The following is an 18,838-nucleotide window of genomic DNA, read 5'->3' as shown; positions in this document are numbered from 1 at the left end:
TCTATTCATCAACTTTCATTGGAATAGCAACCACATTCGCGTCAAACATACCGTGGGATTCCGGAAAGTTATCGACGACTTGGGCAGTCAGTTTGTGTTGTCTGCTACCAACAGATCTGGCTTTGAGCCTGGGATTCTTAGGCGTTTCCTGCTGACCACCATTTAGAGGATAGGACACATGTTCCGGGAATCACAAAGTTATGTTGTTAATAATCGTTCTCCACTCATCAGAAGTGAATTCCGAAGATCAACTAATCCACTACCCGTCGAGGAAATGTTGAAGCTTGAATGACACCACTCGCTTTCAAACGCGCTCAGGAGTCAGTTTTAAGAATGTTCGTGTTCCTGGGGTTTTTGCTTTTGAAGTTAGCTTTAGTTTGCAGTGGGTTAGAAGGTATTTCAGTTTGTGTAGTCACAGTGCTTTAGTTCGTCCTAAGGCTAATGGAGAAGTTGAAACTTATATGTCGGCGGTAAAACTGGAAGGTCTTCCGTATATCAAGCGTGCAGTAAACATCTCAGTTTCCGTGACTGTAAAATATGAAATCACAGGAGTTAGTGATCCATCCACTGTTACATTGTCTTGGAAGCGTAATGGCGAAGAAATTTCAGTTAGCCGACGTAAGGCAGATGATGCGCCTATCCTTTCCGGAGATTACTCTTCAGAGACATTCTCTGACACTACGCATACTCTGGAAGTTACTTTAAATTTAAATCAAAAAGGTATCCTTGTTATTATGCCTTACACAAATTAGGTCCAGTTCCTGGAAATTATACTTTGATTGCAACAATGGGTGGGGTTACGTCTTCTGGTTCTGGCCAAGCATATAGTATGTTTTCTTTTAAGTATTTATTATGATCACTGTTGTGGGTTTGTGTAATTTTTTATCTTGTCTTAAATGGTTTTCACAGTGAATTCGTCCCTAGGTATGATGACCTGTAACCCAGTCTCAGGAAGCATTGTCAGATGTAAGGTCACATAAACTAGGTTCAGGCAACTGAATAAAATTATCAGGCATCTCCAAGTTGTGTCGGAAAGTCTATGAATGGACGAGCAAAGTCATGTTTCAGTTTGGAAAGGAAGTAATATCGTTTGCTATCACGTAAAATATGCAAATCTTTGTTTTCCATGATAGAAAACAACAAGAAAGTCAATAACGACTTAATACAGTGTAGTACTCAGTCATGATCCAAGCCAAAACAGGACACGACCAAGTATTGTATTTGCTTGATAGTAAATGTAATTTGTAGTTATAGCTCGAATGGCTTAGTGTTTTAACATGTAAATTCGTAAAATACAACGAGAACGGATTAAATGATTTGTTTCACACAGAAATCCACTAACTGACCTTAGGTCTTGTATTTCCTACAAATTCAGAACTGACAGGAAGCGTGATGAATTTAGAGTGCTAATAGTGCATTTCATAATAGTCATATTTAGATTGCGGGACAGGCAATATACTCATTTGGCAACCAGAACGTGAATATACTGCTGAACAGTTTTTATCCTGTTAATATGGCTGTGAAATGTCGATAAAGGTTAAGACAGGATTTGACTGCGGGTTTTTGATCATGTGTCTTCGAATCCTTGGTTGTGTGTCAGGACAACTTCCTAATTAGGTAAGGCATAGAATATTGGATAAATATAGCAAGTCTTTATCAGGCAATAGTTTCATAAAGTAGGGTGACTAGGACATGTGCTATATATGTTCAACCTCCGCTTAACTAAACTCTCACTGATAGCTGGAGTAGGGATAGAGATGATAACATAGTTCATGGACGAACCAATTAGATTTGAGGTAGCAGGTCTTGAATTTTGTCGCGAATTTCATTCGTTTGGTGAAATTTTATTTTGGCATTGTAGCTTATGTCATTTCGTGATAAAAACACTAAATCTAATTCCTAACCCTAACGTTCGATCCTGATTCTTCATACTAACACAACCCTCACTTAACCATAGTAAGTAGTTGGACATTTCAGGGTTATTTTAGCGTTGCTCAAAGGTCGTCCATAATATATATCCTCACCGTGATAAATTGGAAAGGAACTGCAGTTGGCCATCACAAGGCATGGCGATAGTTCACAAAGTTGCTGGATGCTAGTCGGAGCCACGCTAGTAGATCCAAATGACCTTGTTCAGTCTTCTGAACAACTGTACGATGGTTAGGCGACGTGGCTTAGAATTTGGTTCAATGACATCCAATCTTTATCTTCGATTTGATCTTGGTTGACTGGTCCTCGTATATGTAGGTGAATGTCTCACCCATGCCACAGGTGTCTACTGATCTTCGTACTCCGTTCCCCATCGTCCCTAAGTAACATTTTGCCTTTTAAGACGCTTTGTAGATTATGATTCGATGACGGGTTTGGGGATTGTTAAGTTGTAGAGAGAGAATACTGGCAACACGATGTGATTGAGTAATAGCTGGTCGTTTTACTGAATTGTTGGCACGAGCCTTCGATTAGACTGGTATGAAAGACTACTAACAAGTAGTGTAGTTTTTTCGTCTAACCAAATAATACCCGCTTATAACAGTCATTTCGATAATGCAACGAGAAGACGAAGGCTATCAGAATTGTGATGTGGGCAATACATTTCGAACAATCTGATCACACATTTTATGACATTTTTGTACGAAAACTAGAAGGTCATCTAGACAGGCTAAAGGTGAGTCGTAACAGAAAACTAAAGTACACAAAAACCATGTGGTAACCACTCTGGATAACAAATCAGTAGTACCAGGGTAGGCTAAAGGTGAGAACAAATTGTTCTCGAACATATAGAGTTTCAGTTTCCGTATAGCCAAGGCTTCAGTAAACCTAATTATACGCCCTTGAAGGCTTTTGTACAACTATGATTTTTTACTTGATATCAACCTTATGACCAGTCTCAACCAAATGTTTCGCAATGGGGTAAGATGTCTGTCCTTCATGTGATCTTATTTGACTATTGGAATTCATTTGGGTATGTGTTCCGCCACCCTTATTTGCAGATCACAATTTCTCCTCTTTATGTACATGTTTCCGCACATATATGTAAATTGATAGGCACAGTGGGATGTGACAGAATCGCTCATGTGCTGTTTGAGTTTTTAGTGAAACATAGACCTTGTCTTTTCAGTAATGACAAGTTGGGCTGTATAAAATGTCTTGTTGATGACTGATTCAGGTCTCGGTTTCAACATGAGACTATTTGAGTCATTACCATGAAAAAAGCGTGATTAAACATCATGTGCAATCAAAGGATGTCAGCTGTGTAGGTCACTTATCAAGAAAATAAGACTTGACCATTAAGCTTAGTTCTTTCCTACCATATCAACTTGACTCTGAATCAATGTGTCGCAACTTCAAATCTCGATTTGATTTCAGCAACAGCATTGTACTTTCATTTTTGTGAATTGACTGGTCTGCTATATCATCTTATATTTGGGATGCCTAGTTCACCTTAATTTATGTTGTCCTTAAATTCAGGAACTAGAAATATTTAAGTGATCATAATTCATTCTGTTGACAAACGGACTGTTAATTGTTATTCTCTGTCTCCAAGGTTTGGTGTTTCATTGATGAACTGGAAATTTAAACAGTATATATTCCAATGTAAATCACATCATGCAGACGATTACCAGTTGTTTAATTTTTTACGGGTTACTTTCTAGTAAAAGAAATTGCTTCCCTATACGTATGATCATAAGGCTTCTATTTGCTACTACATACCTTCAGAGCAGTATCATACAGGATAAAATTTATAGATAAATCTGGAACATTCGAGGTAGGGACTAAGAACTAGTGAGGTATGGTACGAGGAAAGCGTAAAGTTACACGTTTACTTTATTTGTATGTAGTATTCTAAAAACGTGCTCATAATCTAATAGTTGCGTACGATTCAGTATTAAAGTACTAAAACATTAAATGCATAAGTAACAGCTATCTTCGCGTAAAAAACTGGGATTAAGAAAAACAAATTATAGATTTATTAATCCCCATTCTCCAAAATTGCCATAAAAGCCTTGTAGTCCTACAATGTTTCAACACACACTATCAAGCTGGTTTACTGGATTTTAACTAGCGTATGAAATAATTATTTCTTTATTTGTACTTATAATTTACAGGTAGAAAACTATTCTTTCATATATTTTTTTCGCCCGCAGAATATCCTAAAATGATGAATATATTTTCTGCGTCGCATTTTTGTAACGTTTGTTGTAGCGTATGCCTAAGTAAGGTGTTGTACTCCTGTAATATAAAATAATGCGACTCAATTACTACACTTGGATTTGAGCTGAGATATGACTATACTATCTGTTCTTCTAAACCTTATTTAGTGAAGGAAGTTCAGCCATTGTTTAGAGACTTAAAATGACATGTTTCAAAATCGCTCGCAGTGGCGCAGGTGCATCCATTATTTGTCTTTCAAATTCTAAAATTTCTTTTTATTTTGTTGATTTATATTGTCTTTATCTTCGATGCCTAATTCTTCCTATCACTGATACTGTTACTAACTCTACTAGTCTGGAATTTGGCCTGAAAACTTCATCTTTCTGTGCTGATGGAGCATGCCAACCTGAACCGATGTACGTACGTACAGGTTCTACGTTGTGTCTGACTTATGGAAAGTCAAACCTCTTGTTTACCGCTATCATTTTCTGTTTGTTTTTGGAACTGTAAACTAGCTAATTATCTTAACAATTGAGTCAGTTGTCATCATCAAAAAGGTACAAGTATTTATAAATAGTTGTCTACGGAATATACTCAATATCCGTTAACCGTATACCACCAGCAACAGCCTACTGTGGTAGAAAACAAACCAGCTTCCATCTAAAGAAGAAATTAGGGAAAGACGTTGGAGGTGGATAGGACATACATTACGGAAATGATCAAACTGCATCACGAATCAAGCGCTAACTTGGAATCCTGAAGGGAAAGGGAAAAGGAAGGTCGAAGAACACACTACTTCGGGACTTAAAAGCAGACATGGAAAGTATAAATAGCAACTGGAAAGGATTGCCCGGGACAGGATGGGATAGAGAGTGCTGGTGGACGACCTATGCTCCTCCACGAGAGATAACAGGTGTAAGTGAGTCAGTTATTTGTCAACTTAAATCCATGCCACGTGTTATTTCATACATTTCGCTTGGAAATCTAACTAGTTAGAATTGTAGTCCTAGCCTCAAACTAAATCATCTTTCGTTGTTAATCACTATTACTCAGGCGCACCTGTTCTTCCACTATTTACTAAGCCAAAACGTGTCTTGGAGGGTGATATTATGCGGCTGGTTTGTCGTGTTAGTAGTTATCCTCAGCCATCTTCAGTAATATGGAGTTTTGCATCGATACAAGCTAGTCAAATGGATGATGACAATGCCATTAATACAGCCTTATATAATTTACTTCCTCTGTTGACCAATGAAACTCACTATGTCCTGGAAACAAGTGATGGTGGTACGCCGAATGATACTCTGCGCTTCTTGGATTTAAAAGAAAGTGATAATGGTCTGTATGCATGTAACGTTTCAACTGAACGCGGTACTGATTTCGCTTTGATGGTTGTCAACGTTAAAGGTAATGTTCAAGTTTGATTATCGAATTGTAAGTTTTATAACTATTTAGTCTTGATTTAAGATATCCAATAATAAAAAACCTAAAAAACTTTGAACGGGGCATAATTGTAAGTACATAAACTCAATTCACCGTATTGCAATTACAAGCAAACTGTTATTTGTAATTTCATATGCGATTTCTCAAATGATTGGATTATACCACTCACTATTCTTCACACATCAACCTCTACTATCTCTAAAACTAAAATATAGTCAGTGTATTTAAACAAATTAATGTACAAACTGTATCCTTATTGTATAGCCGTTTTAGTGGATTCCTTTATCTCGTTCCTATCCTTATTAACTCCATGAACCATGTTCGGTTGAACCTTTCCAGTTGATATGCGTTTACCGGATTTCCTGTCTTACACTATACCTGGCTACGTTATAATGTATTTAATACCTCCATTATCTCTTCATAAAAGTCAATTCGAAAGTTGTCGGATTGATTTGAGTTTATGGTAAACAGATACTTGATTCATTTTCTCAATTGAGTAGTTTATTTGCTAAGTTCAAACTGTTTTGCCAGAAGAAATTGCTTGTGTTGCTTTTACAAACTAACCCAATTATTTGTCTTCATAACATACTGATCAAGATATAGCTTAAGAAACAGGTAATATTGTACATAAAATTAACCCAGTAAGGATGGCTGTGTTAAACAAAGTGGACATTCCGCTTTCATTTATATTTACATGCTATATGCTTTCGCACCATATAAGATAATGCTTGTAGAAACATACAAAGGGCTATGACTGATTTATCGCTTTTCATGTTTTGATTAGTAATTACCAAAGTTGATCAATGTTACACAGATAATAATGAGCAGATATTCCTAAAAATCGTTTTCTCCAAGAAGGAGGACATCAGCTACAGAATCGTCGAAACCAGGGAGTACTTGGCTACTTGTGTCCTAGTTTGGAACTCTTCAGAAATTCACAGTCAATTGACCCGTCCATCCGGTATAAGAGTTAGTACTTTAGACTTGGGTAGTAGTGCGTTACCTGTAAACCACACTGGGTTTGTGGGAGACCAATAAAGTTATGAAGATACCTTTACTCACTTAGTGCCCCAAAAGATATAAAAAGAATGAGTTAGTAGGACACAGAAACAAATATGTAAGAAATTTATGAGTTACTTGTTATTGTCAGAAGGGTCCATGTTGACACGTCCTAATATATATCTACAATTATGATAATGTAGGAAAGATAATTCCACAGTTCCAGATATAGATCCAATTTACTTGTATGTAATTGACAAGTAATATGCTGTATGACGTGAACTAAAACGTGTGCAACGGGATTGTTAGTAAACAGATTAAAAAAGGCAGCCAACAAAGTCAGAAAAAGGTGTGTATGCGAACACTTGTAATTAGCGAATGGCAATCAGTAAGACAGGCGAAAAGCGAACATGGATAATAGCAGTCAACTTCAACAAGATCCTTTATTTAATATAATCCTTGTATACATTGAGCGGAATTATAAAAAATCACAAATAATGAAAAAAACTGTACAAATTAGGTTCATTTCAACTATTCAGCTCCACGTGTTCCCAACTTCAATCATATATATTAAATAAACAAGTTAGACAGTCAAAACAAAAAAAACTGTACATCGTAGAACCACTTACAGTAAATTCATATGTTTACCTCATAACTTCTTGTTTGGGAATTCTTGATGACCTGGTTTGTTGTTTCCTGAATGTCCGGTGATTAAACGAACGTTTCAGTAAAGAAATTTAAGTCTTGTTTTTTGCTTTCATTGGTATGAGTTTCTGCATAATAGTTTAAATTAAATTCAGTCGTATATATTTGTCGTCCAACCTTCCTCATTGAGTGAAATTAATCAATGTGGACAGTAAAATTACCAAGTGAACTTTTTTATCACTAAGCACAAATGAGTCAACGCCATATCGTAGTAGGATGGTAAATTTGTGGTCAGGAGACTCGGGAGGTTTGAACCTCACTTTACTTGCGCCAGTTTGAGCATCTGGGTAAGTATCATCAGGCCCTATACAAGCTGATGTAGCTCGTAGTTGAATACATAGCTTTTGTTTATTACTTTTTTCACCATGGAACAAAACCATAGGGCTTGGATGGTGCTGTCTCTGATCCTCATATAAATTATTTTATAATTATATTCTTGACTTATTGAACTCATCAGTTTTACTTGAGTTTGTATAACCGCTGCTAAAATGATATGAATGTCATTTTCTATTGACTTTCTTTTTTAACCCGTCTATCTCTCTATCCACTGATGATTTGACAGTGAATTTTTCGTTGATGATATTATTACGTTTAAAATCATAATCAACAGTCCAGAGTTGAAAGCATAAATATTGCTTGTTTATTTTTTTTTTGCTTTTTTTTCAAAATTTATTCTTAACTGTATTTTAGATCGTTGGGCCGCTCTTTGGCCATTTATTGGAATTATTGTTGAAGTTACTATTTTGGTTGCCGCTATCCTATTATATGAACGTCACCAAATGCATACAAAACCAACTAATCTCAGCGCTAAATGTGATACTACTAGTGGTACTGGTGCAGTTTCTGGCCAAGATAATGTATCAGCAATACCTAATAATAAAATTCAAACCAATAATAACAATACAGGTCAAAATAATCTTACAGTTCCTGTTCATGCTGGTGATGTGCATACTGAAAATCTCGATGTAAATGTTGAAGGAAGGTAAGTTTGGTTTCGTTAGGAGTAGTACGTCATACGAACTTATTTATATTGAATAGATATTCATTAGTCATGAGGAAATAAACTGTTGTATTTATCATTATTATCTGGCATATAAGTTTATTTTTTGGCTTCATATTTGCTGACTAGTTGGTTTGACTACACTTACTAACGCTTGTTACTCCTCGTGGAGGAGCATGGGCCACCCACTGGCATTCGCCACCGAACTCTGACAATGTCACTAACCTCCATGCCAAAAATGTGACTGAAAAATAAGTAGATAAACGTATACCTGGAGAGTGAGCTACGTTTATATGCATTTTAAGAAGGTCGTAAATAAATGATTTGACACCGACTACATGGGTTTATTTCCTTGTCTCTGAGTCATACTTTCTAGGTATATTACCATTCGACCCACCAAACTGGTGTAATTGGGTGTGGTTCAAACCTAAGCACGTTGAGCCAATAATCCTCCTCTTAGCATTCGAATGGAGTCTGTCGTAGACGTTTTTCTCATCACCTTATGCGTTTCTGCGAATTGTATCTTACGTAAATCGCGTTTCTCACTTGTGATAGAGACATCAAAGTTCAGAATACTGGAGCTTGATTATTTGCTAATCACCATGACAGATTTCAAAATGTTGACCTAATGTGTTATAAGTAAGAATTGTTTAAAATTCCACTATGCAGTTACCGTATGTCAAAAAGCACTGAACTGATGTTTCGTCGTAGTTTGTGACTTTTTGAATATATACACACTGTCGATCCTATACTCTGGGTCGAAATAGATGACTTTCATGATTACGAGCTGAATCTCTATCTACTCCATGTTAATGATCTACTGTCATTCGGAATAGTAGTGTGAATTCCGAGGAAAGACTAAGAGAAACTACAGCTGTTACGGTTTTTTGTTCAGAAATTGGAGAAGGATGTATGAAATCTGTAGTTAGTGAGCCCATGTTTATTATTATTAATAATAATAATAGTAGTAGAAGTGGTATGGGAGAGTTGTCGAGATTGTTGATAATTTGAGGAGATTAGATTAGATTATGAATTTATTTTGACTGGATAAATAATGGTGTTGACCTGATTTCTGCAATCGATATGAACATGGGATTAATGACTGATTTGATAGTAGTAAGAGTTTTAGTGCAGTCTTCAGTAATAAGGATAGTAGGTTGGTGAACCTGTATTAATCCTGACACATTGCTTTCCAGTGAAGGTCCAACTTCTCCTTGAAAGTATTCACTGATAGGGCTGATATCACTTGTTCGGGTAAGGCATTCCAATCATTGACGACTCGATGAGAAAAACGGAGCCCCAATTTAAGTTTACTAGATCGCGGTTTGTGAACCTACTTGCTATGACCTCGGAGATTATTAGTGCTGGAGGGAGCAAAAAGATAAGACATATTAACACCCAAATCATAATTAGAGATACGAAATGCCAGTATTAGGTCACCTCGTATCCTACGATACGACAAGGAGAAAGGTTTTAGGAGTTTTAAACGCTCATCGTAAGGGAGTCGAGGAATACCCTTCACTAATTTCGTTCCCACACGCTGGACACGCTCAAGTGAGTTAGTATCCTTTGCCAGACATGGGCTAATTGCTTGGATACAGTGCTCTAAATGTGGTCTTTCATAGGTGGGACATAAAATTCGAAACATTTCCTCGTCAAAAGATTTGAACGCTCGGTGAAGTGACCATAACGCACGAAAACCTTTGACAGCGGCTGCTTTGCAATACGTAGTTGTTTATAAGTCATGACTTATTACTCCTAAGTCTTTATGTTCTTGAACGCATGGAAGAGGTTTACCCTCAATAGTATAACGGTAACTATTACCGTGACCGATGTGCATTAACACACTCTTCCTAGCATGGATTTCTAAGCCCCACTCTCGAGCCCATCTAACTAAATCGTCTAAGTCAGCTCGAAGATCCAGATGATCAGCCGCACTTTTTATTGTTCTCCAGATTTTTACACCATCCGCAAACAATAATGTCGACAACCTAAGCAACAGCGGTAACTCATTAACGTAGAGAAGGAAGAGCAGAGGGCCTAAGATGGTGCCTTGGGGTACACCACTTTTGACCGGCTTCCAATCGGATAGCGTTCCGTTGACCCTCACTCTCTGTCTGCGTTCACATAATAAGTTTCCTATCCACTCATGTACAGTACCTATTATTCCGAAGCTCGTGAGCTTCTGCATAAGACCTACGTGTGAAACCTTATCAAATGCTTCGCTAAAATCTATGAATATCACATCGACAGACAGACCGTTATCTAGGGCTGTTGTCCAATCCTCTCTCGCAATAAGCAAGTTAGTCAAGCATGAACGCTTGTTACGAAATCCGTGTTGCTCAGGAGCTAACAGATTTTGTAAATCTATGTGGCTTAGCAACCTAACCTGAATTATCTTTTCAAGTAACTTAACGACTATGCTAGTTAGACTTACAGGCCGGTAGTTAGATACTATCTGTCTCTGACCATCTTTAAATATAGGACTGACTATAGCGTCCTTCCAATCTCTAGGGAGTTGAGCGAGTGAAAGGGACATGTTGAAGAGTGTCGCGAGCGGTTTTGAAATAATGTCCGCAAGAGATGACAGCAACCGTGGATGTAACCCGTCAGGGCCCGGTATCTTACCAGGTTTGAGGTTAGTTGTCAACGGAAGGACAGTTTCCTCAGTCACCGGTACAGATCCAATGGTTGGTATCTCGGTGTGAGTGGGACAAGTATTTGTTACAATAAACGTAGAGTAGACTTCGCTAAAATAGTTTGAAAAAGTCTCAGCTTTTGCTCGATCTGATTCAGCTAGTAAATCTGAATTTTCGTGTAACAGTAACGGGAGAATACCATCACTACGTTTCATTCGCCGTTTAACATACGAAAACAATCGTTTCGGACAAGTATGGCTATCATATACTAACTGTCGTTCGTAAGTGGTACGGGATTTGGCTATGGTTTTCTTACAGATATTACGGAATTTTTGGTACTCACGCTTAAATGGTGCATGACCAGTCAACAAAAATAAGTCCTAGAAATGTTTCCTACGCTTTAACAGCTTCCGGGTTTCTTTATTAATCCATGGAGGGCAATGTGGTAGCTTACGTGCCGACCATGGGATAAACGGCGACGTTACGGACTCGAATGTAGCCTTAAACTTATTCCATTCATCTTCGAACAATCCATCCGCGTCGACCGACCAATCAATCAAGATAGCACAGTTTCTGATTGCCGGAATATTGGCTCGCCAGATATTGGGACGGGGTGGAGCAGATACGAATTGTATACCATGTGTCCTAAACTTAAAGTGAATTACAACGTGATCGCTGTTCACTAGTGGGGGAAGGTGCTGAATATCAAAGACATCCTCACAGTGGTGGGTGAGGGCGAGGTCCAGCAGCGACGGATCATGTTGCAAATCGATATGTGTCGGTTTTGTGATACATTGTACAAGTGCACACTGAATAACGGTAGATAAAAGGTCGCTATCGAAACCACTACCTGGAGCTGTAAGCTCTACCCAGTTGATATGCGGTGCGTTGAAGTCCCCAATGATGAGACAACATTCTGCCATACTCCAAGAACAGATGTGTCTTAGAATAAAGTCGTCAGCAAGACAAAACGGACTACGGTATATTCCCCCTATAGTCACTAACCCATTTCTAGATTTAATCTTACAATATGCAACCTCACATGTGCCACTGATATGAGCCTCCGATATGGTTGATTGTATACGAAAGTGATCCCTTACTTATAATATTATACCTCCCCCTTTGCGACTTGAAACTATCACTTCTAATACAGATATAGCCTGCAATGAAAGGAGAACAGTCTATATCTACTGTGAATCAAGTTTCTGTAACAACGAATATATCGGGATATAATTCTTCCACCATCAGACTTAGCTCGGACGTTTTATTTCTAAGACTACGAGCGTTCGTGTAGCACACACATAAGGTGTTTTGGCAATCAATCGTTCTACCCATAAAGGCGTCGGAAGCATTGGCTTCCAAGAACTGACTACCCGAAAACCATTAATGGTAAGGTTATTATCGCAATTTAATTTGCGAGTCCTCAATTCCGTAAGAGCATTCTTCAACTTGATTCGATACCCAAGCGGACAGTCTGGTCGAATACTGATATTTGAGTCACGAATCTTTAGTGCGTTTTTCAATAATATATCTTTCTTCAAAACTCCCGAGAACCAGCTTCAGGATTCTTCTTGGTTGGGTCTCGCCTCCAACCCATTTACCAAGTCGTATTACTTTTGTAATATGTACCCCTGAAATCTCTTCAGGTAGTACATTTCTTACCACAGACTCCACTAACTGCAGGTCATGTGCATGTCTTCTAGCAGGGTCGTTATCTTTCGACTCCTCTAGATTCCAAATAATTAAACTAGGGAGGGGTTTAGCTTCTTTTGAAACTGTGTTCACAGCTTTCGACCGTGACGATAGATCCTGTATTTTAACCACTGGTATCTTACGATTAGTTTTTATTGTAACAGAGTCCTGTGAGTCGAGCGAGTGACTCACAACAATGTTAGACGGAGCTTTACTTTGGGACTTTGGCGGATTGGTCTGAGAGTCCATCAAGGACTTATCAAGTAAACGCTCATTAGTTTTAGCTGTCTTTCCTACTTTTCTGCGTTTTCGCGTCATCCATTCTCCATCAGTCGAAACATTTACATTAGAACCACTCGGGACAGTAATTGTCTTACCTGGATCACTAGTCGCAGCTGTAGCAATATGGCCACCAACCTCTAATGAGGTGTCACTCACTGATCGTTTCAGGGGAGAACGTTTAACTGCGAGTTGCACATGTAGATGTCTGGCTTGCGCCGTGACAGCACTTACGACACTAACGCAATCTTCGCCATCAGTACCAATGTTGCCAGTACGGCCCTCACCAACCTTCTCATTAGCCAACATCAGGAGGCTAACTGCTTCCTGAATGAGTAATGTTTTGCTCGAGCGACAAAAACTACAAAGCCAATGAGAGTTGGGCTTTGAGCACCTTTTATATGCAGTGGGGCTTAATCGGGTGCACATCTTATGGAACCACTTATTACACTCATCACATTGCATCCCTTCCTCCACGGGAAATAAGCAATATGGTTGTCCACATTTATGAGCAGATCTAGCCATCTTGAAAATCAACTAAAACGGTGACACAAACAGGATATGTAAAAGGATTCTCAAACCTTAACTAAATAAATCAAGTAAAGTCGACCAAGTATGCTTCGATGCAATAAATACACAAAAGCAAGGTCGAAACACTCAATACAGTATCACTTTAACTGGGGTAGATGCAATTAAAGTGTGAACAGTAGTTTTGATACGTAATTTACTATCAAAACAGTTAATTAACTCAACGAGAAACAATACCACTGTCCTTTTAAATAGAGCGCGAAGTGAATGAACGTAGTGTTTTGTGTTTTATTTGGAAAATGAATAAGAATGTATTCCAACACGAGCCACAGTATTCATTCGTGATGTGTCAAGTTCAAATCCAACTCGGAACCTATTTAGAAGTTATATTTATGCTTTATAGAATGTGAAAGACTAACAGTTGACGTGACATCAACGGTGAAGCCATAGGAACCACCACTATCGGAAATGATCTAGTTAATTTCATTGAAGGTTTTCATGCTTAAAATTGGTGTTTCACCAAAGATTCATGCTAGCACCTTATAGTGTTGAAAAAAGTGACACTGGTCATTACGGAGTGACCAACGAAATTTGAAAATATCGGTCCTACAGGAGATCAGTATAGTGCTGGATAGTTTAATGGTAACGTCTCGAACTGTAAAGCTGATTGATCCAGATTTAAATTTACTCGGTGGGACCAGTCACCTCAAGCTTACATGCTCACCTTGTTAATGAGTATCAAATAGTATGAAACATAGGTTCATTGTATTCTGTCAACTACGTACAACTATCTTACAGACCAGATTATAAACAATTATACTGACTTACTTACATACGGTGCCCAACTTTTGGTTAGTGTTTCCTAGCAATGTTTAATTCTGCATGATGGGTTTGCTGAGTCCATCCTCCATCTTCCTCTTTACCCGATTTTGTGACCGGCAGTAACCCTAAAAGAGCTGGAGGCGGAGTTTAAATTTTACTACTCAGTGTATATTTTGTAAAGGTACTACAGTTGCTTGAAAAGGACACGTTTATCATTGCATATATTTGTGTGTTTGTAGTAGAAAGTTTCGTGTAAATCTGAACATGTGTGTAAATTGGTGTACTTTTGATTATCATATTCAGAATATCTTGTTAGTATTTTAAATATTCAGTATGTTTATTGAAAGAATGTCTGTTTACGAGACAGAAATGTGGTTGAACTATTTTTTGGTTTCAAGATAATAACTGTGTGCTATGAAATCAGTATTGTGCACAACTATCATAATGAATCCATCCTCCTAATATTAACATTGTTCCATGTATATTTGTATTTTAATTTGACAAAATATTTATATTTAGTAATGTTCACTATTCTCAACGACCTTTATAACATTCATTCATTGATTGTTTCACTGCAATTTCAAGCGTTGATAGGTTCAATCATACTTGCCGCAACGTTTTTTAAAAAAAAATGATAACATTATTCGGAAAATAATTGAATTTTTCTTTATCAACTTGAAATTCAAATATTCATAGTTTTGTTTGTAACAAAAAAACTTTCTTTTTGAAGTTGGTGTTTTAAATCAAATTCTTTACGCATGAATCAGAATTTCAACGTATTATGAGGTTTTTTAAAAAAATTATTAAACACGAGTACCAATTGGTGATTGATATTTCTTTAAAATTATTTTCATTATTTGATTGAGATCATGAACCGATTAATTTTAGACCACCATTGGAAAGTTGGAAGCACTGGATAGTTGTTTCGTCCTTTTGTAGGACTCCTCAGCAGTTCGCATCCACAATCGCGCTAGCGGGATCCAAACCCAGGGCCTTCAGTCTCGCATGCGAACGCTTCACCTACTGGATCACTGACCCGCAACCAATGGTGTTAGTGTCTAAAATCAACCAATCCACGAAATTGCGCGACCATCTTCCATTGTACTGAGGTAGATACCTTTCTCTGTCCGACACGGATTAGCTCCACTGGTCATGGCCTCTCACTAGAACTCCGAGAATTCCCTCACGAAGCTAGTCACTAGTGAGCACATGTTAATTAACAGTATAGTTGTGGAGATCAATAAGTTCACACGTAAGACTGAAGGCCCTGGGTTCGGATCCCGCTAGCGGGATCGTAGATGCACACTGTTGAGTAGTTCTACAATAGAACGAAACGACCGTCCAGTGCTTCCAGTTTTCCAACGGTCTAACACTAACCGGTTCATGATCGCAATCAAAAAAGCTTCATAATCTCCACAACCCCTATACTGGTATTTTCATCATCTTTTTCTCTTGGTAATGGTACGATTGTTTTATGGTTATCTATTCAAGTTTTGCATTGTGTTCAGATGCATTGGTAATGGATCTTTATGTTGCTGCGATAAGTTAGTGAAAATATTCAGTTCACAGATTAAGAAGAAACTTATTCTATTTCATAAACCTAAGAAAAAGATATTGACTATCCGTTAACCATGTGCTGTACATACACGCTAAATACGTCTTCTACTTGTATGTGCAGTAATGATGACATTGATTTATGGAACAAAGCATCATCTTGATACCAAACCCTCAATAGTTTATCACAACATTTACAAAATTCCTGGCTGCCGGTTAAAATGTATTTCCGATGCCTAATATTTACTATTACCACTGATGCTGTTACTCCCTCCACAACACTGGAATTCGCTCTGACAATTTCATCTCACTGTGCTAATAAGAGTGTGGCAATTTAAATGTATACGGGTTCTACTTTGTGTATAATTGACTGACAGGTGAAACCTTATTTATTAGAGATCATGAACCAATCAATGTTAAACCATCTTTTAAAAGCTGAAAGCACTGAACATTTGCATTTTTTCTCTCTCTTGAAATCTTTAAAAAGACTGCTTAAATTTAATAAATCATTGGTATTTATTAAGTTGCAAAATAATAAATACTAATCTCATTGTTTTTATTCTTGTAGAGACCAAAAAGCCGATGAGATTCGTTTACGTGCACATGTCAAATAAGAATGATTTTATTCATTAAGCACCCACATTTTATTTAATCGCAAAAAATAAAACACAACTATCGTGGTTAATGTTATTCGATGTGTAGATGCATACAATGCTTGCTGGTGTAATTATTAAACAATCTGCTTATATCTGCATAGTTTTATTGACTTCACTTATTCAGTACAATTGAATTTTGCATATTAGTTTCATTACTATTATTTTCTACTTGTTTGTTTTTTTAAAGAAAATAATCGTTAGAATCTCACTTTAGTTAAGATTTTTGATCTATCTGTTTCGTAATATTCCCCCCACCGCCATCGTCTAATCTCTCTCTCTCTCCCTCTCTCATATGAACTCACACGTTTTACGTTTGATGATCTGTTAGTCATTTTCCGCTGTTGTGTAGTTCCGACATTTGTTCAAATGATCATTTAATTTATAACATTGTTTCTCTTGATCAATTAATCAATCAGTTAATCGATCAACCAACTAACGATGCACATACACATGTTATTTCTGTCCAGTTCATTATTGTTTCCACACACACACAAAACGTTACTTTTTGTCTTAATGATTTATAATGCGCATTATTTTTTGTTCTCTGCTTAACCCTCATCTTAAAATTATTGTCAATAATGGTTATATTTATATGAAAGTATAGATCACCATATTTTTTAAGTAAATGCATTGAATGTTTTATTAGTATAGATTTATAGAAAGTTAATCGAGATTTTCTCGACTTTATTATTACATATTGTTTAATACATCAGTTAAGACGGAATCATAGTTTAAAAAACAAACATCTTAATTTATTTTACAGACAAATATAAACACTGGATGATCTGAATGAACTTTGAGTGTATGAAGTGACCTAAATTTCATTGATATACAGTTTGTGATATTGTGAACATTGAAAATACATGTAGACAAAGTACGTAAAATACGGTATTCATTGTATTATAAGTGGTTGGTGGATGAATATGTTTTTTTGTAACTAGCTTTATGAAAATTGTATTCGATTATGTACCTAAACTTAAGTTAATAGCTCTCATTCGGGTCGTAAAAGGACTTGTGTTCTTAGATAACGCGATATATCCGGCCGAGATTTAAACTTGATCATTGATATTGTGTTAATTCGACAGTTATCCCTTCCGTACTAGTGATTGTGAAGTTTTCAATTGGTACCGTGTATTCTTAACGATTACTATACGAAGAACATTTGTATCCAAATGAGTGTTTTTAGTAATTTGATGATTAATGCCCTAATAACGTCTATTTTAAGACATAAGACAGCATTATGTCGACAGGTTTATAGTGAGACCATCAAGCCAGCACATTTGTATCCGTGTTATGTGCTACGCAGTCGAAAAGGCTAATCGATTAAATAAAACCCAAATTTACGGTAGTCATTTTGATCTAAGTACTGTAGTTAATATCGACTATAAAGGGATGTACGAAGTGTGATTTAAAACATGTATTGACGCGTCGACTTTTGAAGGATTGACGAACGATCACATCTACAACTTAGTGACTGATATTCAGTAACTAGTTGAGGTCAATCCGGACCTATTTCAACGAGCAGGCTAGCTATGTTAATGTCTACCTCTACTTTGTGATGTACACGTGTCTTGTAATTAATGGATTAATATTTTTTTGCGTGAAACAAGTGTCAGCAATCCTTCCCATATTTCTATTTCATCAGCTACCAAGATGAACATAGTGGTCGACTTTCTTAGTTCTTATGGTTAGATGAATGGACGACACATACCATTACTGAAGCAACATTCTGTATTTAGGAGGGAAACTTTTAAAGACCTTTCTGGTACTGGCAAAGTACATTATATGTGAGAAAAAATTGTCTGTTGAACTGCTTAGAAAAGTTCAAGAGTGAAAGTGGCCTGCTGCTAATCATTAATAGATGTTAAGAGAGACTGATATGCTGTATGATAGTGGACGAGTCTGATTGTTATCGCAAAGTAAGATCAGGTAATACTTCAGTAAACCTCAGTGATATCCTAGGAAAAGTTACAGCCAGACTTCGCGCAGTATGTTAACACTTATGGCTTAATTGGTTATTTTGTAATGGTGTTTCTATCCGGTAAAGCATCATGTGGGGTAATCATCTTAGGTATCATTATAGTTAGGCGTATTGTTTTCGATGCCACTAGATTTGTTTTTTCATTAAATGAACGATTAACGAGTTCATCCAGTAAGATTGTGTTCAACTAACAACCACTTCATAATAACTATTGGACTGCGGCAAACTAACAAACAGTGATCGAGCAAGTTAGTTCTCAACAGTTCAATTAATATTAAGAAGCACATGACATATTCTTACTTACACCTGTTACCCTTCGTACAAGTGTGTAGGCTGCCCACCACCATTTTCTATCGAACTCTGTCCTAGGCAGTTGTTATTCATCCTTTTC

General features: G+C 37.1%; 1 protein-coding gene across 2 annotated transcripts; it reads left to right on the top strand.

The window, feature by feature from the left end:
* The first annotated feature begins 212 nt into the window (after window positions 1-212).
* On the top strand, window positions 213-18,806 carry MS3_00002404 (uncharacterized protein). Of its 2 annotated transcripts, XM_051209979.1 has the most exons (6): window positions 213-394; window positions 427-720; window positions 753-827; window positions 5,206-5,556; window positions 7,987-8,278; window positions 16,379-18,806. In XM_051209979.1, the coding sequence occupies exons 1-6, from the start codon at window positions 289-291 to the stop codon at window positions 16,422-16,424; spliced, it is 1,164 nt and encodes a 387-aa protein (XP_051075463.1). In that variant the 5' UTR covers window positions 213-288; the 3' UTR covers window positions 16,425-18,806. The 2 variants fall into 2 exon arrangements, with proteins under 2 accessions (XP_051075463.1, XP_051075464.1); XM_051209980.1 differs by lacking the exons at window positions 5,206-5,556; window positions 7,987-8,278; window positions 16,379-18,806 and adding an exon at window positions 1,134-2,922 and having other exon boundaries at window positions 753-1,080.
* The last annotated feature ends 32 nt before the right edge of the window (window positions 18,807-18,838 follow it).

Source organism: Schistosoma haematobium, chromosome 1, assembly GCF_000699445.3.
Source record: "Schistosoma haematobium chromosome 1, whole genome shotgun sequence".
NCBI lineage: Eukaryota > Metazoa > Platyhelminthes > Trematoda > Strigeidida > Schistosomatidae > Schistosoma > Schistosoma haematobium.
The sequence above is the reverse complement of the archived record's forward strand: the minus strand, read 5'-3'. Positions and strand labels throughout refer to the sequence as shown.